The following is a 24,454-nucleotide window of genomic DNA, read 5'->3' as shown; positions in this document are numbered from 1 at the left end:
TTGATTTTGTGATCTTAAAAACTACTTCTTAATGTTATTCTTGTAACAATATTCTTGTAATATTCTTGTTATTCTTGTTATTCTTATAGTGTTATTTATTGTTAAGTGAATATTAAGGAAGTAAGCTGACTGAATGGTGCAAAACTGGGGATCTTAAATGCTCTGGCATTTAACCTGACTCCTCTTGTCAGGTTACAAATCTGTGTACCCTGTAAATTATGCACATTGGCTGTACAATAGAGTCTGTAAGACTCTATAACCACTCTGCTATACTTTAGCCTACCACCTAGTATCATAGCAGCTAGCTCTTTTCTTTTTATCCAGTCACACCCCTACATGTTCAGATGACTTTTCAAACTAGTCTCTGAAGTCCTACCACCTCTAAGACAGCTGGGATTTCATTCTCATTCTTTGGTAGGGTGTCAGAAATCGCCCTTCCTGCTCCGCCTCCAAGCACCCAGACTGCAGGAGCTTCCCAAGGCTTGTCACTGAGTGGCCTGTGGGAGGTCCCCATGTTCTGACCCTCTGTGTGGTGAACAAAACATTTCACGTTCCTACCTAAAAGTCCATCTTCGTTTTTTTTCTCCATTTCTTAGGGTAAGAACTACTATTTTTTTTTTTTTGTTGTTACAATTGCATGTTTTACTTGACTAATTTGATGCTGTCTTGCAGTGTATCTCCAGCACCTCTACAGAGAACAGTAAGTGGAGGAAAGTAAGAGCAGAAGACAAAAGAACTGAGCATTTCTTGTGCCAATCTACTTGTAGAGGGTATGACTGAAGCAGAGGGGACAATCTAGAGCAGAAGGGGTTGTGTGGTTGAGAATTCAGTTATTAGAAACTAACTGTACAACGACAGAATGAATTCTTTTATTGCTGGAGACACCCTTAGGCAGACTGCAGTCACTTGCACTCTCACTGCAAATGACCTGTAAAGCAGTCATACAGGGAATATTTTGTCAAATCTTTCTTCAAAGCCCAGAAAATAAAGATACAAACATGCCCACTCTTCATTTATAATTTGCTGTTCTCATGAAAGCAAGGACCTTTACACTGTTTTCACTGCACAATGCCATTTAGTGTCCTAATGAGCAGTATAGTTGCTGCTGCTGCCACATTCCATGCGTGTATGCTAACAGCAGTGCCTGCCCACTGCCAGCAAAAGGCAAACAGAGCAGTCTTTCCCTCCTCAACAGCCACTTGAAAGTGTTGAATATGGTTAGAGAGGCAAGCAAATGAGTGACCAAAGGTACTGTACTCAATTCTGCTCTCTCAAGGTTTCCTTCTGGCCCTAATAGGAACAGAGTCAATCTCCACCCGGCTCCCACCAGAGTAAGGTCAGTTTGCCAGTCAGGGAGAATGACTCACACCCAGGTGGTGTGTGGTCATTCCCCCTCAGCTGTTGCAAACTGCAGTCTTCCCCACCCCTGATCAGCAGAGAGTTGTGCTGGTAAATGGCTTCAAAGAGTACTTACACAGCAGCTGGTGGGTAAATATTGCTAAGCTCAAGAATAAGCAGTTTGAGGAGGTGAGGCATGGCAGCAGAAGGACCTTCTATTTTTGTCTCAGCATGCTTCCATCTTTTTGGTTGCAGTACTGATAACTAATTTCATTTTGCTAAGAGAGCCCTCTCTATCATCTTATGGGATGATATTCTCAATGCCCAGAGGGAACAAAGCATCAGGAAAATAAATTATTGCTTTGCATCATTCAAGCCCTCTGCAATTCAAATCCTAGAGTGCTTGCAACCTTGCTGTTTCAAAGACAAAATGTAGTGGAAAAAACCCAGGCTCCACTTCAGGCAAAGAATAACACTAAACATGCAAAGCAGGAAGGTATTTCAGTTGCTAATTTTGTTACAGATGTCATGTTCTGAAAATAGGATGAAGTCAGCTTTTTTGTGATTCTGAATTGTCTTTAGGATGTTTGCCATTATCTCAGTAAAAGGTGATGCCTGACAGAAGACTGGAGAAGATGGTAACAGTAGTCCAGGAAAACGTGGCACAGACAATTAGAGATTGGCTCTACTGGAATACACAGTGCTAACTTCTGTGACTCAGATCAGGAAAGATTTTAGGAAGTAGATTTACCAATAGGATGTTTCCTATCTTTCTCCTAATTTAACCCTGTTTTCTCCCCCTACTTGCATTTCTATGCATGTCTACAAGGTTAAATATAGAATAAATGGCTTGGTTAGGGTTACAGCTATACCTTCATTTAATCTAATCAAGAGATGAAGGCTAAACAGCGAAAGCTTCTGCAGAGGCAAGCAATGTGCATGCAGAGTGGCACTGCAGCTTCAGGCTGCAGTTGCAGTTGGCTTTTGAGTGCAGTACCTGGCAACTCTGCTGAGGCCAAAGCATTTCAGGGTTTTGAGAGTAAGGATTTTTCTTGTAGAATTCTAGCAACAGAGCTTATTTGATTTTCTGATGCCTTATGGTATGAGTACAGCATGATATTAAAGGATAGTTTTGTTAAAGACTGTGATTATTTAACTGGAACTTCAACTGACCAGTGATGAGTGCTTTAAAAATACAGGAAGAAACAAAGGTGCAAACAGCAGAGTGGAATGCTACAGAGAATAAGCAGTTCTGCATAAAGACAGTTGTACGTATTATCAATTATAGTATCAACAACAGTTACCTAAGCATTTCTGAAGATGTTTTAGTAATTTCAATTGATCTGAAGGGTTTTGAGTTTTGTTATTTTGCCCTCAATTGTTCTACACTAGTAAGATTTGAAAAAACTTTACTAAATATGTCAACAACTCACAGCACCATAAGGGAACTAGTGCAGCTGTACTAGCTCACATCAAAGCTCCAGCTAGATTAGTACTATCATCTCCCTGCTAAAGGTCACTGGGAGATGCCGAGGGGAAGGGCATAAAAAGCAGGGCAAGTGCAGTGTAAGAGATCCCTTTCCCAGTCTGCATGGGAGTTATGGCTTCAGAAATTCAGTAATCCTGGTGCACCTTCATCCCATGCAGGTTTTATGCTCTGTTATCTAATATTAGTGATTTTTTTCAATACAGTTGTGCATTGAAGTAGAAAATGCTCTCACTTGTGACTTAGACACCCTCTTCAAAGAGTTATGCCTGTTTTTATGTGGAACCTGGCTATCTTCAGCTAACAAATTCCATGTCTAAGCATATTCCAAAGTCAAAATTAAAAACTTCTGCTGCCACCAAGCCTAAGAGAATGCACCAAATCTTTTTTTTCCAATAGGGAAAGTACAGAACTGCTAGTGTTCAGTTCAACTTCTCTTTATTCTCTTAAGTACAATTATAGCAGTTGACTTTCACAAATGATTGTGATGAAAGATTGTTCATGAGATTTTGTTTCAAAGGCTGCATGTGTGAGTCTGAATGCTTCTAGTTCTTGAAAAATAACAGTCTTTTCATAGGCCTTGCATCTCCTGGAAGCTATTTCCATTTATTCTGGTTGCTGACAGGGATTACTAAACCTCAGAGACCCACTACATAATGCATTATAATACATTATGCTAACAAAGGCTATTGTCATGTGTATAGCAATCTGCAGGGTGCCAGACTGATTTTTTTTTGGCACTTGTAGAAAACTGCCTATTTTTTGAGACATCCATTGATAAATATAAAGCAAAAAATAGTATCCCAGTGAGCTATGAACAACAGTACAACTTTTCTAGACTTCGTGCAGTCTTCGGTAAGAAGAAACACTGGCAGATGACAGAGACATGGTGTGGCTCCATGTTCCTCAGAAAGAAATTAAGGAATCCAAAATGGATGTTTTTAAAAATAGGTTAGACATATGCCAACCTGGAATGAGTCTGGAATAGCAGATTTTATTGTGGAAGATGGTTAACCTGGTAAAGGTTATTCTGTGATGAAATCCAGTTCCTATTTTTCTCCTGCAAAAAACCTCTCAGCAGATGGTTAACCTGGTAAAGGTTATTCTGTGATGAAATCCAGTTCCTATTTTTCTCCTGCAAAAAACCTCTCAGCAGATGTTTCATATAATTTGTTGAACCTGATATATTTGCAGAAGTATGGCTGTCCAAGCCACGTGATTTACCCTAAAGATATTGTTCTATGTGTGTATTGACGATTGCAGCTTAATTTAACCCATGTTTTGTTCATTTCCTATTACCATTTATGCTACATGGTGCCCAGTGAGGGCAGAGGAAACCTACTTTGAAAATTATTACACATCTCAGCTTTGAATTGCACCTCGGGTCTTTGGGATAGTATCAGCTAAGTTTAGAACTTTTACTACTATGGAGGAATATAAATCAGATGATTTAGCCTTTTGAACTGTGCAATAAACAAATGAAAAAGTAGCCTGAGTCTTATGTGGTTGGATCTCCTGATTTGCCAAATGTCTCCATGGTCTCCCTCTTTCTGACATAAACAGAACTTCTATAATTCTGTCTCCTTTCAGAGCTTGTATTGCACAAGATGAGCTGATTTCACAGATACATTTTTGAAGTCAAGATAATATCTTGTTCTAACTAGCATCCGTGTCAAATGCTGGATTTCTCTTCTCTGTTCAATAATCTATTTTGTAAGATGGGAAAAAAGTTGTTTAATTGTAAGTTGGGAAAAAAGTTGTTTAATTCGTTAATGCTAAATAGCGTTTTTACGGCTACTTCAAATCCGTACCTTCATCGACATTGAAAATTTAGTTCTCTAAATGACTACCTAGTACTGGAGCTTTTCACTCAAAATCTTACTGTAGCATCTTACTGTCAAAAGAAACTGCACTTCTGTATTTTTATGAAGAGTAAAAGTAACAACAGTTTGTAACTGTTAACTGCTTACAAGTACTGAAGCAACAGTAAAGTTAATAGTTACCCCCTTTTCAGATTCCCCTTGAGGTGTGCTTCCGTGTTGCACAGAGGTGTGGCACAGAATACAAAGTTCTAATACCTCCTGAAGCAACCATGCACCTCTCAGGTAGTTGAAAAATACAGGTGGAATTCAACAGGGTTCTTATGAAGGAAGGCTATGCAGCTGCTCATTGATTTACAGAATGAAGAGCTTTTGTGTTTTATTGTGAACCAAGAAATCATGAAGTCTAGGTTTTATCACAAAGGCATGATGGCCTCTTGATGGGAAACTGTATCTAATTTACCATGAAAATAATCAAGTAAAAATCTTGCTGTCTTTAAAGACTTAAGGTTTTTTGTTTCAGTTTCGTTGGTAGCTGTTTTCTTTTTTTGAAGCACAGTTCCATAAACAATCATAAAGTTCTTTGGAATCTGTGGAGGAATTACTGGGTTTCACACAACACCAGAGGCCAGCATCACTGCCTGGCTACAGAGGCTTGCTGCATACCATAACCTGGTCCTTGCCAGAGTGAGCCTGCAGACTCGTGCTATCTTTGCTGTATTTCCTGTAAGACAGCAGTCTTTGCAGAGACACACCTGCAGTTTTGAGGAAATTTTGATACACAGCAAACAACCTAAATGCATCATCCCAAATTGTTGGAGTCTCTGAGGCGTTAAGTCACGGACCACAGAATATTCTGAGCTGTAAGGGACCCACAAGGATTATCAAGTCCAACTCTAGAGTGAATGGCCCACACAGGGATTTATCATTATTTAACAACCTTAGTGTTATCAGCAGCATGCTCTGAGCAACAGAGCAAATCTCAGGGCCAAGGCTGCTGCAGTCTGATGCTCTGTTGAGACACATTATGATGTGTGTTCATGGGCCATGTAACTCAGATGTCAGAAATTGGGTCCTTGTGTGGGAAATGTAAAGTTTTCAGGAACAGACTGTCCAAAGCCCCAGGGAACTTGTTCTGACTTCAGAGTAGACACTGCTCTGCACAAAGGCTGGACCTGAGGCCTTCCCAACCTGAAAAATTGTGGGGTCCCATGAAACAAAAAGCCCTGGATCTGTGAGCAGTAAAAATGTCTGACTGCAGTCACATCTGAAACTGATTTATGATAATGACTTGAATCAAAGGACATTCTCTGACAATGATGATCCCTCAGGCACATGCAAGTCAGTATAGATTTCTGTGCACTTTCTGTTCTGTGCAGGGGGTGTAAAGCTGCAATCAGCCTTCATAAAATTTGTCAAGTGGCAGGGGAACCAGAGCCTGTTGTGGGAACATCCCCTAACTTTATATCTCCTCCTGAAATAATTGGTTTATACATATCTAAATCTCCCCCCACCTCCCCCAGCTTTCCAGAGTGACAGAGCACTACATTCTTTAGAAATAAAGGCATGTCCAGCAGCTGCACAATTCACTGATGCTCTGATAGCATTAACACAATGCCACATCTGCTTTCTCCCCAGCTGCTGCTGAAAGTACTTAGGTGGTATTTTCCAGGCTGGGTTGGGTCACTAAATTGTTTACGGTAGTCATTATATCTTCCCAATGAATTATGCTGCCTAATTTTTTTACAGAAAGAAGAATATTTTACTTCACTTCTAAAAAGCCTCAATAAACCAAAGATGTCAGATTTCTGGTCTCCTTTTGATAACTGTCCATATCCCATCGTAGTAACCTTCTTCTGTCCCAAGTTTTCTGCACCCCTTGCTGCTCTTCCTACTGTGAACATGGAGTCTGAGCAGAAACATTGCTGCAGGCACAATTTTTGATGCTTCCTTTTCTGCCTGCTCCAGCCACTCCTGCAAAACAGACCCTTTGTGTGAAACCTGAACAATCATGAAGGAGACATTAATCTCCACCTCACTGGGGCAAACAAGAAACCTTTGTTCTAGGACAAAGGCTCAATGCAGTACCATGGATAGGACAAGGCCTTTGGGAGGATTTCATAAAGTCTGCCTCTGGTGGTTCAGCATCTTCCTGTGCAGGCAGGAATGCTTCCATTCGTGTCTGAAACAATTTTTACTGAAACGGGAACTAAACCTGACCTTGAAAAGGTGAAAAGCTTCTTGAGCAACTATCTGCCAATATGCCCTTTTCCAAATGTTATTCTTTGCCAATATGCCATTTTCCAATTGTTATTTTTTTGTGCCAGCAGCCTGAAGATTAAAAAAACAGTCTTGGAGTTAAGGGATGGGCAAAATCAAAGAAGTCAAAACAAATTGCTCCACTGGATGAGTAGATGAGTTTTTATCACTCTAAAAGCTGTCCTTGACCTTGGTCTACAACAGTGTGGTCTACAACAGTAAAGTCAAAATAAAACACATTAAGTCTTAAAAGTTAATGCTGATTTTCAAAAGTATGGATATTCTTGATAAGACTTGTGAGATCTTTTTAATACAATAAGGCTATAATGAGACCATTGGTGAAGTAAGATTTGAGAGAGTTGGGGAAGTTTAGAGAGTTGTCTGTGTTTTTCATGCTCTTTCTTTGTATACTCACAAGAGATAAGGACACTGAACTCTGTCACCTAGGGGATTTCAAATACTGGTGTGGTCAGCAGCTGGGGTTGTGTCCGCTGAGAATGACCAGATTCTTGTTGTGACATTTATTCCTGTGGATTTTACTGTCTCTCAGTCCAAATTTGCCATGACTTTAGTAAAGCCAGGTTGTAACCTTTGATAAGCAATGCAGAGAAGCAAAACAAAGACAGCCAACAAAAGATAAGAAAAAATCAACACAAATCCAGTGGCCTCTGCAATGGCTTCAACTTCTGACACAGAATGTCACAGGTAGATATGGTGGCAGCAAAATATAGTTCCTAAATACATTTCATAGAATAACACAATATTCTTAGTTGGCAGGGGCCCACAAGGATCATGGAGTCCAGCACTGAAGTGAATGACCCACACAGGGATTGATCCCACAACCTTGGCATTGTTAGCACTCTGACCAGCTCAGCTAGTCTCATCTTCTTACATTTATCTTTAAACTCAGGAGGAAGCACTACAGAGAAGACTAAATTAAGCTATACAGGACTTCAGTTCTGAGAAAAAGACAGTTTGTACTGTTCCTTAAAGAGTTGCTAGCCATGACTAAGCTCTTCTGTGTTATAAAAAGGTATTCCTGAAAGTAAGCAACAAATACCAGGAATGGAGATACATAGCTACTCTGAGATCTTCAGGGGTAATTGCTTATTCTCACAAGCAGAAAAGGAGATATTCAGGAAAAATTCCAGTTCAGGAGAGCTGTAATGCATGTAATGCATAACCTTAGACAGGGGAGGATCCACCACTGCTTCAACCTGGATGAACTGGACAATATAATATCAAATTTGACTGCTGTAAACTATGTAGAAGGGGAATGAGGATTGGCAGTATTAATCTGCAATTTGACATTGTGGGATGCATCGAAAAAAAATCAATTATAGCTAAAACTCTAAAATTCTGCAGTCAGAATTCCTAAAAAAAACCTTCCCCCCCGCCCCAATCATATAACCTTGGTCAACCTTAAAAGACAGCAAAGGCTCGCCCTAGTTAATGCAGTAACACAAGCCACTTTAAGAAATTTGGCCCTAACATAACCTTCCATTTATAAATTCTAGTGCAGTGGTTGGTAACTGACCTTCTGGAACTACAACACCGCAAAACATAGTGCCAAAAACATTCGTGCTTTGTCAAAACACAAGCATTTCAAAAACTGAAAAGCATTATTGCCATCAGAAACTTTCTGCTCCAGAATTGAAATCTGTGATTTCTACAAAGTAACTTAGTTTGTGCACATGAAAATGTTTTAGTTTGAGCACATGAAAACTGATAAATCCACAGATTTCCTTGTTCACATGAAAGAAATCATCGTGATCCTTTTTTTCATGGTGTGCACAGCTGTTTCTTCTGGTAAGGCAGAAATGCTTACAGCCGCCAAATCCTCAAGACAGAACAGATCAATGAGGTTCCTAACTGGACATCACAGATGCATTCCCCATTTGCAGGGAAGATGTTCAGTATCTGAAATGCAAGCAACTTAAACGTATGGCTTGTCATCTTCAGACCATGATCCTATTCCCTAGGTCATGAGTCAAAAATTTGTGAAAAAATGAGGCTTTGTGAATTTCAGTTCCTTTTGTATCTACTTGTTAGCTGGTCTTCTGCACCATCAATGCACAAAGACTTCCTATTTAGCTCTCTCTTTAGTATTAAATATGTTCATATTTCACCACTTCTCCAGTACTGTCCCTTTTCTGAATTCAGACTTTGGTCCTTGTGGGCCATCTTCAGAATGCCTGCTATCTGTCATTTCCATAGAGTTGAGATGGGGAAGTGAGGAGGTTTTAGCATTGCATGCAGGTGAGATGTAAAGCACAGAGAAGAAGGGCTAAATTAAGGATCTCAGAAATCCCCACTTTGTTCAAGATTTCAGCTTGTGAACTAAGAACCAGTATTAGCAGCCTGGAATGTTTATAGCTACCAGAGCTATCCAAGTTGCAATTACTGGGTGATTTTTTTCTGCTAGCAATCCTCTCTATACACTGAGGGAAATACATGGCATCAGTCACAAGGAAACAGTTGTTTTTTGTTTTTTTTTTCTTGCTTCCTTTTTCAGCATCTGAATCACTTGAAAGCATGGGGATGGGGCAGCAGGTACTTGGCTAAAGGGCTTGTGAGAATGTAAGAGGAATAATGGAGTAAAAGCCCCAACAGTTTCTTGCATAGGTCAGAATTGCAAATCACTTTGCTCCTCTCTAGGAGCAAAGATTGTGTGTGCTCATTTGATTAATGAGCCTTACTAAACTTAATCAAATGAGCATACACAATCCTTCTCCCCTGTTTGCTCAAATGCATGAAGGTGAGGGGATAAATTCAAGTATTTCTTCATTTTCTTGCTACCTGACAGTCTAATAGTAGTAATGCTAACTGACCTTATTTTCTTTTGGAAAGGAGAAAAACGATCCACTTTTTTGTGAAAACATGTTCACATGTACTGCTTGTGGCAAATTCTATTTTAAAACACTCCTTTGCATACCCCCTGGCTACAGTGAAGCTGTCTAAGGCATCTAAAAATTAATCTCAGGTCAGGCCCTGAATGCAATTTTCTGTCTCTTGGCCTTCCAGGTATTTCATCTCCAAAGTTGGAAAGAAAGTGGAGAGCATGATACTCCTCTAGCAACTGCAGCTCAGGAAGTGCATTCAGGGTGGCCAAATGCCATGGGACTCCTGGGTGGAAGTGCAACAGGGCGGCTAAATGCCATTGGACCTCCTCTCCTCCTGGGACCCAGTGGGAGCTGTGCACTGCAGGGATCTGCCATGCAGTTGTTTCATGCTATGGATACTCCCACCTTCAAAAGATTTCAGTGAAATGGGAACATGTTCCTTGGCATTTTTCAACATGCAAGCCTAAATCATGTTATCCTGAGTGCAAACTAAGGGTACCTACTAGGCCAGCAGTCAGGCTTGCTGCAGAGATGCAATGAATTCTTTAACTTTTCTCCTTTACTTCTGTCAAGAGTTGCTTTATGTCTCATTATTTAGCAGACAGCATAGTTGAAACCATCAAATACATCACTCTAATGCATGCAACAGGATAGTTTATCAAGTGGAAAATGAACTTATTTGTAAGTGCAGAAAGGGATATGAAATGGCATATTTATTACACTACAGACTGAATATTTGAGAGCAAATGGGTCTATGAAAACTGTACGGTCTTTGGTGTCCCTCATGGGAAAAATCAGCTGCCAGACTTAAGGCTGGGACATATGATTTGCTGACTTCAACTGGAAATTGAACAACTATTGAGTATGGAGTGCTTTCACAGCATCAGGGAATAAATCAATAAGGCAATGCTGTTGCAATAATACACTGAGTTGGTATGAATAGTCTCCCTTTATTCATTCTGACTCCAGTATTATCTGCCAGTGCTACATTTCACTGGCTGGTGGAGCCTTGCTGATAAACTGGACGGAAGAGTCAGCAGTCAGTACCTACTTGGCAGCTCCTAGTCTGGCAGAACCAAATCCAAAGCAGAGAGCAAAAGCTCAGGCATCTCAAGTTGTCTTTTAATCAGACAAGGTTTTCCAGCCTGGATGAAACACAGCTGCTACTCTTCCACAGCGTTTGACTCTTGCTCTAACAGAACTAAGCAGAAGCAGCAACTACTGAGTCTTGTCTTCTGTGCTTCTCATTTTTTCATATAGGGAATTTTCCCTGTTACACTGGCTTCCTGGTTCTTGATCAGGGTTTTCTTATCTCCTAGGTGCTTGATGATTAATATCAGAACATAACCAAGTAGATGATGACTGAGAATTAGGAAAATTATGGGATGGCTTGCAGTAAACTCTTGTCAAACAGAACAAAGACTTTCCTCCTCCCCTCTTCAGGCTGAAACTGATCCCATCACAGGGATCCAGCAAGAGAAACCTGTGACTCTGGACCTCACCCTGCTGTTTTCAGATGGAGATGGGGTCCCTCTATTGAATCTTTCAAGTCCACGGTTCCCAGCATCTGTCCCTCTTTTTTGCCCATGGTTGGGGGGAAATAAAAGATACACAAGCAAACAGGTTAAATGCTGCAGCTTAAAACTTCTGATGGTTATGATATAATAAGATATAAAACCCCTCACTTAGAATGGTACTGAGTATGATGACATGCTTATCAGGTACATACATTATACATTAATCTATGAGATGAATATAAGTGCCAAGTGATGGCAGTTTATGCTGCTGTGCTACAAGTTATAATCACTGGGCAGCTGACAAAATGTCTGTGTGCTTCTCTTCCTAAGGGACTGATAACTACCAGCAAATGAAAGAAACAACACTTGCCAGTAGTAACTCCTCAAACTAGAGTTGCTCATCAGCAGGAGTCCTTAGAAATCAGTACTTTTTAATCCTCCGTCAAAAGAACAAGTTATGAATCTAAATACTGCACTCTATTTACAAAAAAGAAAAAATCTAGCTTTTTATTTATAGAATCTAAGAGATCACCTAACAAGTAAAATAGAAAATAATTTTACTTGTATTAGAAACATTTTAAAGTTATCATTAGACTCCTCAGTTATGAGCAACATAATTGAGGAGTCAATAAACCAACCCTGACTGTAAAGTAGCTGACATTTTAACATGTATTGACACACACACACTCAGCTCTCAGGGTTAAGCATATAAGCCAGTAAACTGACCAGCTGTCTGCTCCTACGTACATTGCATTTAAACTTTCACTGAGATTTAAATCTAATGCAGGTGATCTGGAATTTGAATTTGATTACTGCAACACAATGCACATTAATCTGTTCAGCTTAAGTGCCTGAACCTTCAATTTCATTGAAACTTCATGGTGATGGTTCTTTTTATGTATTTTTAAAGAGATTTAAGGTTTTCATTAGTATGTTTGGAACAAGTAAATATGAAATTTATAAATCTTGCATAAATCACACACATATGAGTGTAAATGTGAACACTTTCTCTCCACTCTCTTTTATCTTTATTCTTTTGGAATAGAAAGGAATGAAAAATCACAGGGCAAAACTGAACATCAAAAAACCATGGATTTTGTTTCTTAAGCAGTGTTTAAATTAAATATAAAACAGTATTCTATACAATTAGCTTCTCCCCTTAATCAGTCTGTTTATTCATGAAAACTGCTACCTTCCCCAATTGTCCATAACCATATGTTCATTAAAAAAAAAGCAAAGCAGGATTGGAATTCCTTTTAAATAGCTGGAAAGAGCTTCGAACTGTTTCTAATAGAACACATGTTAAAACTTAGAGGTACTGTGCAGCTCTCCTGCTGTACATGAGCTTGGTGACAGATGGATGAACATGGTGTGGTGTACACAGTGTGTCACCCTGGCACCTTGAGCCTGTCCTGTTGGGAAGGGAAAACCTGTTGCAATCCACAGAACACTAGAGAATATGAAGATAAGTGGCCACGTGTCTTGCTAACACTTCAGCTGATGTGAACCATGCAGCAACAGGAGCTGGTGTTTGGAACTGTATCCCAAAAACCACTGTGGCCTGTCCCAGCTGAGGCTGCTGGGAGACAAAGCTGAACCAAATTGCACAGTTCTTGAACTACTGCTGTAAGAACTGATTGCTCCTTCCCTGCTGTAAATGAACAAGTAAGTGCAGACTATTCAGGGTCACTTTCAGTGCTGGTGGGCTGGGGAGCTTCCACAGTGCTCTCTGAGAAGCTGCTTTCTCTCACCAGCACCCTGTATGTTCCCCATGCAGTGACCTGCTGCCAGCCACGCTGAGCTGGTGCTGGCCATGCTTTTACCCCAGTGGCAGCTACTAAACGAGGGTGCTCAGACCTCGTGTTAACTAAGACATGACCTGCCTTCCAGCATGATTCTAAGATGTGAATGCTACTGCTGCCAGTCCCCTGGGAGAGCTGACTGTCCCATTTCCCAGTGTGCACAATCGATGGCTGCCTCTCAGCTCAGGGCACACGGCCTCACACGCAGACATGGGTGAGGGCACGGCTGTGGCCACACAGATGAGGCTGCAGTGGCTGCAGGAAAGCAGCCTGAGCCCTCTCAAAAGAGGCCTCTCTTACTTTTGTACAGCAGCACTGATGACTGATGTTAAATCAGCCTGCAAAGCCTTGCAGTTCAGAGGCAGATGACCAAACACTAATCACGTGGCTGATTAGTGTTTGATGACCAAACACTAATCAGCAGCTAACATTAGCTAGGGAAAAGGATTTTAACTGACTGCAACTTCTGTGTTATCACAGAAGGCTTAAAAAAGAGCTCAGCTGGGAAATGGGGAGAAAATTGGGAAAAAAAAAAAAAAAGAAAGAAAAAGAGAAAAAGAGAGAGAAAGGTAATTTGGCAGTATCTGTGCCCCATCACAGGCTGCCTTGGAAAAATCCCTGAATTTTGCACTCTGGTGTCCAAGCTCAGAGACACTACCAGTATTCTAAGAAATAGAATTTCTTAGAATTCTAAGAAATAGAATTTTGCTAAAGCACAGCCTGTTTGCTATTACTCCCCTGTGTATGGCAAGGTTCCTTTGAGAAGCTTGCTCCTCACAGAGCCTGCCCCTCTATGCACAGCTCATATGTGAAGGAGTGCTCTCCCCTGACAGAGCAAACCTTTGCTGCAGTGGAGAAATGCAGTAGATTAGCACCCAGACAAATTATTTTGGCACTTCTGCAGTGTACTGAGGCTGACAACCCACAACCAAAGGGATATGGGCTACAGATGTACCACTTCTCTCTTGAGTCTGTGTCTTCCCTTAGCTTACCACTGTGCAGCAACCTCAGGGCTGATCTGCAGAGCCATCTAAACAGCACTGAACTAAAATGTTTAGTTCTTCAACAGCCGGATCTGCAATGGCAGCAGCATTGGCATTTGGAGCAGTATCTCTGCTTATATATGGAAAGAAGCATTTTTCCTGAAGTGCCTAATGGCCGTGAAGTAACAGATAATGGCAAACAGCATTATGGACACCCTTTAAACTGCATGCAAATTACCAAGCATGACTTACTTTTTAAAATCAGAATGGTCCTTTATTTGTATGGAAAAAATTCTACAGCTGAGTCCCTTCCCTCTGCTACACAAATTTCACATTCAGTTGCACAGTCACAAAACACGGCTTTGGAAGGAATCCCCACTTACAACAAAAACCACATCAATGTGACTAATCACAGCAGCTGTCTTACCTATCAGGAGTTTAATGTCTTTTACTTAAAGCCTTTAAATAAAACAGCTTGTCTACACATTTTTCACTGAGCAATACAACTAATTCCCATTTTTTGAAGAAGCAGCTTTAATACCCTAGCATTAATAGCAGCTTCAAAGACATGAGACAGTACTTATGATCATCCTTGACAGAGCACATGTGCATGTTGCAAAGTTAGCCTGGAAAGGCTCAGGTGTAGCCTTTCAGATCCCATGAGGATTTAAACAACCCATGAAGTTATGTTTCTTAACAAAACTATGCCTTTTTTTTCTACTCTGACCTAATACTGTCACTACCAACAACAGTGACAAGGTGCTTCTGTTGCATTAGTAGGATTGCAGTACTTCTTGTGCAGGCATGACTGGTCTGTGGAAGGAGGTAGGACATTTTCCTCCCAGTTCTATTGGAATAGCACGTCTTTGATGATTGAAAGCTTCCCAAGGTTTTACATTGCTTGTACTTAAAGCTTCACTGTTATTTTTTCGAGTGGTTAATGGACTTTCTTTATCTTTACATCTTCTGGAATCCTTCTACAGATTATCCACTGGAAAATGCCTTTACATTACATGTTAAAGTACTGGATTTGTTTTGTCTTATCAGCCTGGGAGCCCTTCCCTCTGACCTGAAAGAACAAGATGGTACCGATGGTGATGCCACTACTCTGACTGCCATTTGTTGAAGTAGAGTCCCTGGATAAAAACACAGCTATCACCAATGGCCATGGGAGCTCACCTGGCCACAACAGAGGCAAATTTGAAGTCTACTTCCTTAGAGCCTGTGGCACACATTAACACAAGTCATCCCAACATCTGCTGAGTTTGTGTGCTGAAGCATTTGCAGGCTCATGCCTTTGAATACAGCCTAATCTTTAGAGCTCGTGTCTATTTTTCTGCTCTGTCTGTTGACAAGCAATCCTAAGAATCTGTCACTAGCTGGCAAAAATAGAAATGGGACAGGAAAAGCTATGGACCTCAAAAGTGTTTCTGGAATTTCATTGTGGGCAGATCTCTCATGATGATCTCATGAAAGAACTGCCCTTGAAAGTAAAACGAGAACTTTTGGATACAAAATCCCAGGAAGTCACAAAACAAAAGCTAATTGAGGTGATTAAAAATTACTCTGAAGAGGATAGTGATGGTAATGTGAAAAGCTTGTAATCTATCAGAATCACAGTAACCTGATAAATATCATGGGGGATTAATAATACAGTCAGTTCAGAGAAAACTCTTGAGATTGAAATAGTATTCTCAGAACGATTTAGAACAAGGAAAGCTTTCCCCTTTGTGGATCTGTAACAACACACAGACTTTGAGGGAGGCTCCAACTCTAGAGAACATAACTTTGGTCTGGAACAGGACACAAAAGAAAACCTCAAGGCATGTGATGGTAGATAACGAGAGCCAGGGTCTCATGGAAAGTCTCCAGACAATGGCCAATTCAGTGGAGGCATACGTCTGTTTCTTGCTCTAGGAAATACAAGTAAGAGCAAGAGCTGCTGGTCTCTAAGCCACATGAAAAAACGTCAAGCTTAAGGAAACTAAAAGACAGAGGAGATGACACATTGGTTCATACAATTCTGCCTTCGATGGTGGCCAGTTGTAGCTGTTTAGGGAAAAAGTATAGGAAACAAAGAACAGAAGAAACGTAATTCAGCTATGGATGGATTGAACTGCTTCATTTTCAACTGTGAAATAACACAGAGTTCTGTATACTGCATTCTCAGGTGGGGTGGAGATGGTTACAAATACTTCTGGCTTGTGTGCTGTAACATTTCCTTTGACATAAGTTAGTTTCTCTTCATGCATAAGCTGTTTCCAACCCAGACATAAAGGTTCTACACTAAAATGAAGGGGAGAGAAATTCTGTCAGCGCTCCCATACTCAATAATAAATTTGTGAATGTAGGGAGAAGAGAGTTCCAAAGCAGCCAGGTACTCCATGAAAAGTATGCAATGCTGAGGGTAAACAGCGAACCTGTCTGGGGTATGAGTAGTTTTAATTGTAGGACTTTGAGCATTGTATCCTAAAACAATTGCCAGATTTCCCAAGTACTTTTCTAGCCTAATGAAGGACTTCTATGAAAAACTTATTTTCTAGGTTCTCCTTTTCTTTTGTCCTTCTAGTGCAGGTACTGTGTTGAGACCATGTCCTGGCCCTAAGCACTAATATAAATTCATCCTTTATAGAAACAGACATTGGATTTACCCTGGTCATCTGCTCCATTATTTGCTATGATTCCCACCAGCTGCAGTTTTCTTCCACAACTGCCTGTATGTTGCTAAGAAGACTGCAGAAACAGTGTTCTTGGGGAAAATGCACAGTATTTATATGTGCAAATTGATCATTTTGAAACATGGCAGGCTCAGCAAAATTTCTCCCTGAAAATCATCCCCATGAAATGACACAGATTTAGATCCTTTAGTCAGTGTCAGTACCATCTCTGAGATTGCCCTTTTTAGTTAATTTTGAGAGCAAACAGAACAAATGTGCATCAAAGTACCCCCACATGAAAACCCAGTGCCAGGAGAGGCAGCAGGGAGCAGCTACTGCAGGGTCAATCCATGCTGCCTTTCTCACCATTCACAGTACATGAAAAATGCTCAGGGACAGGCTGCCATCCCACTGCATGTGACACAAATGCATTCTTTTGTCTTCCTGACACACTGGTTACATGAAGTTTTGTTCATTTTAAAAAAGAAACAAAAAGAGATGAAAAGAAAAGCAGGTCTCTGATATCTTTTTGCACAGGAGGCTGATTTGAAATGAAAAGTAGTGAAAATAAAGTGGAGTACCTCCAACCTTTTTGATATCTAGCCTGAGCTAATGACAGCTGATTTTCTTGTTACTCCAATACTATGATCACACTCCCTTCTCCAGATAAAAGCAACACAGCTTCCCAAGACAAGACAACTCACCTTTCTTAAACTGCTAGTGCCTTTAGCATTTGGTAGAGGAGACAATTTTCTGGTTGAGACGAAAACCACTGAGCTGAACAAAGGTTTCTTACCGTTAAGGACAACGCCATGCAGACAAAAGTGAACTTCTTGATATGTGTGGCTGTGACGGTGCTGTTGGTGTTCACCAGTTTATTGCTGGGGTTATTCTAGGGCAAGAGAGAGAGAGAGAGATAGAGAACATTAGCCTGGCTCCAGACTACCAGGAGCTGCTGGCACCAGGGTCATGTGCTGGACCTGACTGTCTGTGCCTGTCCGTGTCTGACTTGGCTTGTTTGCTTTATAACCTAGAGCTTTCTGAGCACTTGGTACCACTACAGAACATTTTCTGCTTAAACTGACAGCAACTGCTGCTATGGTCACTGAGGGCTGAGTAATCTCCCTACTTTTCCAAATAATAAGTCCTATTTAACAAATTCAGCTTTGAAAAAGGTTGGTAGCTCTTTCTAAGAAAACACCACATGATTTTTTTAAAACCTTATTTTACTGTTTGTAGCATGTTTTCACAGGAAAAACTGGATTTGATTCCCTTTTACCACAAATTGGTACCAAATCAAGAATGCAAGCATCCTTACTGATCCAATTAGACAAGCAGGTAATATAAACAAAGCTTCTGGAACAGCTGGCTCCATTAATGCAGTTTAATGAACAGAACATAATTAGGACTATTAAATGTTCCACCTTGAACATGGGCTCTGTACTCACATGGCAGCAAAGTTTTATTTAAAACAACAAAAGCCTTCTTCCAAATGTCTAATATAGCAAATGAAGCTGAAGATTTAAAATTGCCCTTGGGGAACGCATAAAACCAAACTAAATGGTCTGTGAAAGGAGAGGATGGGATATCAAAGCAGGTTACCATTAGGAGCCCTTAAGGAAGAGGCTGTTAGGTCATATATTGCATTTACCCTGGGACTGTTTGATACACAAGTTTGTGCACCTGCTGATAAAACCTGTACCATGAGATGTACATTTATACACCCTAGATGTAACTGGGGTAGAGCAGCAGTACCTGTCACAGAGTCAGCCTTCTCTACTGGAGGCACTTGTAAGAGAAATAGAACTATTGCAGACACATTTGGGGAGTGGAGCACTGTAAACAGTACCTTATTTCACACACATTCAGGTGCTTGATGGAATTTTGCAATTTAAGGCTTTTGTTCTGATCAGTGCAGCAACTGCACCTAGAGAGCCCCATGTTTCTGTCTAAATACCTGCTTGGAAGTTTGCTTGAAGATGTAGGCAACCAGACCCTAAAGCAGGAAGTCACTCCATCTGACCTTTATGGGAACAGGTTATGAAAACACCCTGTAAACATTTTTTCATGCATCTACTACTATTAATTGTGTTTCTGAAGAAATACTTTGCTTTGCTGTTAGTTTTCACAGATGTGAGGATAAGCTTGGCTTACATCACTCACCCCTGTTTAAATGAACTTTTTGCTGCACAGCTCAACTTTCTAACAAGCCTAAAATAACAAAGGAGAAATAAAGCACACCCAAAACAAGCCATCCAAAAGGGCTGTTAAGAAAAAGCTTTCTCATCTGTTTGTATCTCTCTGCTGTTATCCCTGCCTTGCCATACTCTGCCCTTTGCCCCAACTCTTGACCACATACTCTTTGGTCATAACTCTTCCACACTATTTAGTTCTCAGAACAAAACACTATGGAGCAATAAGAATTCCCATCTAGTCATCAGATAAATAGCATTCACAAATCTCAAAATTGGTGTTGTACTGAGCCAGGTGGCAGGGTCCATTAGCAGCAATGGCATTATCACCATATAAAACAGCATAGAGAGCACAGAACTAGCATACACCTGCTCTCTTCCATAATGTCAGTAGTAACCCTCAGCCTGAATCTAACTGCTAGGCCATGGGGCTGCTTTGGACACAAAGTCTCATTAAAGACTGAAGTAGGACCCTGCATCTCTCTCACAAATGTGAAGAGAGATAATGATTTCCCTTGTGAAGACAATAATCTGGCTTCAGCAGTAGAACCCCTGAAGAGGGGCATCTCAAATCCCATCAGTCAGTGCGCTTCTGATGGCCATCAGCATTGCCAGCCTCCTGAATAACTAACAAAAGAAAATGGGAGTTTGAATGCAACACACTGTTTTGGCTTCTGAAAATCACAATGGACACCTTACAGGGTCCAGAAATAAAAAAGTGTTTCTATTTGGGCTCTTCTGAGAAAATCTTATGATAAGGAAACAAAGCTTTTGGAAGGCACAGTGACACAAGGTGATGCATGACCAAGGGAAAAGCAATTCTCACAGCAATCTTCAAAAACCCACTGTGGGTTTCAGGTTTGGTATTTATTGTCTGAAAAGTACAGCGAAGGCAATTACACATATGGTTGCCAGGATGAAATACCCTTTATACTGCTGCTACCTAATTTTGTACATTTTATTATATATTGCTCTTCAAACATGGAACTAAAATTCCCATGAGTACTTTTCCAGCAGGTGGATAAACTGTACCCATCTGTGCCTTATCTTAGCATTTTCTTCCTTACAGTGTCCCACAAGAGCCCTGTAAGAAGCCATTTAACTGAAATAAACAAATGGACAAATCCTGGTCTAATCCTGTCACCTCTGCAGTTGTCAGTGTATCTTTAACCAGCTAAATCAGACCTGAATTTAGGAGTCTTAATTGCTGTTACTACTGCTTGACAATAGTGCATTTGATTGTGGCTTGCATCAAATGAGGTTAGCAGCTCCTGAGTTTCCTGTCCCAAACTATTTTTATCTTGCAGTTCACTGGGTTTGCATCTGCAGCTCCTTTTGAGCAGCATGGCCCCTGAGAAAACCTACCTGTGCTATTTTATCTGACAGGTCAATTTAGTTGTACACAGGCAGGTTAGGAAGCTGTGATTGATTTGATTTCGTGTTGGTTTTAAATTCTCCTTGTAAATATGGTGGATGATATTAAACAGGGCTTGCTCCAGTTAGATACATTCCAGAGAAAACATATTTTTCATGAGTATTTGGAACCAGAAAGTTCAGTTACTAATTGGTAAATAAAGGGAAGGAGATTTTCTGGCATTTGAATTCTAGAGTCACAGGACAGAATTGTTCTTTGCATAATATAAGGGGACTAGAAAGTATACCTGTCATAAATCAGAGCAAAAAAAGAGACTAAACAAAATTAATTTCTGCTCTGTGCCCAGTTCCAGGAGCAGTCCTTGCATTCTTACATAATTACATGATTTGCAAACAAAAATCTTCATAGCCTTGGTCATTTAAGTCAGTACTACTAAAAGAATGTCTGTTATCTCTGTTAGTGTCAGTCTATGAAACACCCTTTGCTAAATATTAACATAAGCAAATGAACCCAAAGCCACTTGGGAGATAGCACAAAATCCAGAGCGGAGACGTGAGCTTGCTCATTCAGTGATGACACTTTGTGAGAAATCACTTCATTACCTGAGTAGCTACCTCATTGTGAGGACTTTTTTTAATCCCTAAAATTACAGCACCTATCTATCCAAAAGGCAGCTTAATACCTTGTAACACAGAGCTAAGGTTAAAATCATAAATCAGACAACAGCTTGAAGCCACTGAAAGCCAATTAATTTTAACTAGATTTTAAGGAAACCTATCAGTGGAACAACAAACAGAGAGAACTAGGAGAACCACACATGCAAAACCCCACAAGAGGTATTTATGACAGCACTAACAGGGACACTCACCTTGTCAAAAGCAGGGTACACAGCTCTGATCTCTGTCAGCCAGCCATAGGGCATGTGTCCCACTGGATATGTAGCTGTCAAAATTGCCACTGCCTATGAACAGAGACAGAGAAACATGAACCTTAAATCTTCAAACACAACAGTGAAACTAACACAGGGTGCTACTGCCCACCAGTATCACCACATTGACCTTGGCACAATGCAAAACCAGACCAGGGACTGGAAGCTTCTTGTTTCAGGAAGACCATCAAAATGACTGTCATTTGGCCTGGCATTTTAAGCTTATGAATTTTTTTTTTGTGCCATGAAGTTACCAAAATCAACTTTGTCATTTCACCATCACTCTGATACTCTGAGATAAGAGTTAACTTGAGCTGTGGTGCACCCCTTACCAGGCCAACACCTTCCTCCCAAATTGCCCCTGAGTTTTTTTACCTCCAGATAGCTGAGCACCAGAATGCCTTGCAGCTCACAGTAGTTTTGGATCATACCACATAATTTCAATTTATATACCTTTTACTTGGTTATCCATAAATAAGATAGCTTCAAGTAAAACAGACTATATATGTTGGATTGGATATATATAAAACAGACTATATATATTTGATTGGATCTCAGTGGCTGACTGAGTTTGGACATCAAAATGACTGCTTGGAGGCAGGAGGCACTTAACGAGACCAAAAAAATCTACCTCTGCCCACTTTGGTGCTCATCAATGAACACCAGACAAAAATAATCCCAGGTGAACATTTTTATTATAAGAAACAATTTACTGCCTGAAATTTTACCAATTCACTGCCCTTTTACTCTCTCATAAGTACAGTCCAAGAGGTTTATCAAAGACATAAACTCCCCCCCATAATAATGTATGAAATATTTTGGTGATTTTTCTGGCTGCTGAAGAAAAAGTCCAAATACATGTCCTTCATGTAGGAAGAGTGTTTAGGAGCTCTTCCTGTGGCTACTTGTAAATCTACTGTCACTCCAAATTTTCTAGTCCTCAGAGCTGAAGTATGCATCTGAACTGAGAACTGCCTGACTCTCTTAACTCTAGAAATCAAAGTACTTGGGTGCCTTTTGTCTGCAGGTTCAGATCTGTTACAATCCACATATTTCTGATTCATTTTACATCTGGCAATGGTAGTGTTAAGAAAGACCTTTTTTAACTACTGCTATTTCTGTTTCACTCTCAAACTTTCAAAATACATTTTCCTGATTATCTGACCCCATTTTCCCATTATAAATGTAACTGCTGCCTTTGCTTGGTTAAAAGATCTATACAAACACAGGACCATGTAGCAAGCTAATTTGTTCCCTGTGCTGTTTAAAAAGGGAGTGGAATGTGATGATATCCACAGAGAGGAAGAGAGTGGTATAGATCCTTCCCTGCTAATAATAGCACTAATAATGTTTAATGTACCTTGAAAAAGTAATTGGTTCAAATAAAATAAATTGGAATTTTAAGATAGTACCCTTTTTAATTGCACACCCTCCCATTATTGTATTTTCATCAGAATTTCCATCTATATGAAACCTAACTAGGTTAAATCAAGTAAGGAATATAAAAGCTGTTTTGCTTATTTTCATTGTTAAATCCAAAAAGACTACAAAGACACAGTACCTGTTAAGGGAAAAAGTATTTCCCTACCATATTGTGTATGCTAGATTCTGATTGGATGAAAGTATTAAGTTTTTAGTGTTGATTTTTTCCCAGTGTTTTTCCTCAATTAGTGTTATTCCAACATACATGCGTGAAAGTTTTCCTAAATGTCTAGCACCTGTGTTTGACAGATGAGAAAGGCCCCTATGAAAGCCACCACCAAAGGGATAGCCCAATCACCACAACTGTACTGGCAGTCCAAACAAAGCAGAGGGAGCTGGACAGTGCAAGTGGATTTGTGGTCCTCATGAACACGTTACAGCCCAGTCCTTCACAGGGACTCCCTGCCCACAGTGAAAGCTGCTGCTATTATTGAATAGGGGACCTGTAAAAAGTCCTGTGGATACAGATGCTCCAGACACTGATGTTATCTGTATTGTCAGCACCTCCCTTTGCAAAGGCAATTATTTCAGAAATCAGAGAAAGCTGGGATGTGACCATTACTGTAAAACTGCCAGTAAATCCCAGATATGACATGTATTTGGAGTCATCTTAATAGCAACAAAATGGAACTGGCTAGCCATGAAATGTGATGCATCTAAAATTGAAAGTCACCAAGAAATGTAAAACTGATCTTTGCTAATTTTTGGCTCCCCTTGTACAAAGGCCACTGTTAACACAGACTGATCCCTGAATCACATATGTAAAAGTGTTAAGCTTCCTAAGTTCTTTTCTCACAGCTGTTTATTTGCAGTGCCTGGCACCTCCTGAGTGAGTGAAATACACCATATCATGTATGACAAATTTACAGCAGTTCTTTGAACTTCTCTTTTAATTTAGTATCTTACAGCTTTGCTTATCCTATGGCTATATGCATCTAGACATCCTTGCATGAAACTGGCAGCAGAAATTCCCCAGACTTCTTAGGAGAATGGGTCAGCTTGTGGTGAGCTTTGTTAAAGGCTCTGCATCACAATCAGAAATCTGTCTCCCAACAGCTGTAGGAGACTTACTGGACTATTCTGAAATTCCTCAAGAGAAACACGGTGCATTTCATATCCCAACCAGGAGTCAATTTTTTTTATATGTACTTTTTAATGTCTCTGTTCTGTGTGATGCACTGACTGTTAACAGTAGTTTCACTTCAATTTGCACAGCCATAAAATATGCATGACAGGAAAGAGTAGGACATGGGACTACTGTCAACTGTCCTAAAATTTCTGGGATCTAAATGCTCCAGACTATATGTTCTTACGTGTAGAGCATGAAAACTTGGGATGCAGGCACTGTTCAGCAAAAAAATTTTACTAGTCTTGTTGAGGGTGAGGTCCCAGTAGAGCTGGCAGAAGGGCTCATGCTGAGAGTCCAATCAATCTTCTTTTCAAGCATAAAAAGGCACTAAAGAGAAATGTACTTAAAACAAATTTTTCTTGTCAGCTTGGCTGAAGAGAGAGGCGCAGAGGTAATGCCATGGAAATGATCATTTGCAGTAAAGGAGAGCACTGCCTTTCTTACCTCTGTGGCTGCAGAACTGCCACCTAGGTCCCGGGAGACAAAAAGGTTGACAATGGGCCTACTTATTCGCTGAGTTGCCAAAATTAATGCCAAAGGCCACCAGAAACTCAACATCTTCCTTATTGTAGCTTCTCCCTGCAACACAGGATAAAAAAAAATGAAGTGAGTTTGGAAAAAACCTGCAGCACACGAAGGAGTG

General features: G+C 40.3%; 1 protein-coding gene across 1 annotated transcript in view; it reads right to left on the bottom strand.

Annotated features, from left to right (window-relative positions):
• The window catches only part of ANKH (ANKH inorganic pyrophosphate transport regulator), a 107,791-nt gene that overhangs the window by 14,234 nt on the left and 69,103 nt on the right, over positions 1 to 24,454 (bottom strand). Inside the window, exons 6-8 of the mRNA XM_036406490.2 lie at positions 24,256 to 24,390; positions 21,141 to 21,233; positions 17,502 to 17,597 (exon numbers count right to left, since the gene is read on the bottom strand). Of these exons, the coding sequence (XP_036262383.1) occupies positions 17,502 to 17,597; positions 21,141 to 21,233; positions 24,256 to 24,390 (324 nt within the window). The remainder of the gene's footprint in view (positions 1 to 17,501; positions 17,598 to 21,140; positions 21,234 to 24,255; positions 24,391 to 24,454) is intronic.

The sequence above is a fragment of the Molothrus ater genome, chromosome 1, assembly GCF_012460135.2.
Source record: "Molothrus ater isolate BHLD 08-10-18 breed brown headed cowbird chromosome 1, BPBGC_Mater_1.1, whole genome shotgun sequence".
NCBI lineage: Eukaryota > Metazoa > Chordata > Aves > Passeriformes > Icteridae > Molothrus > Molothrus ater.
This window is presented reverse-complemented; position numbering and strand designations above follow the sequence as displayed.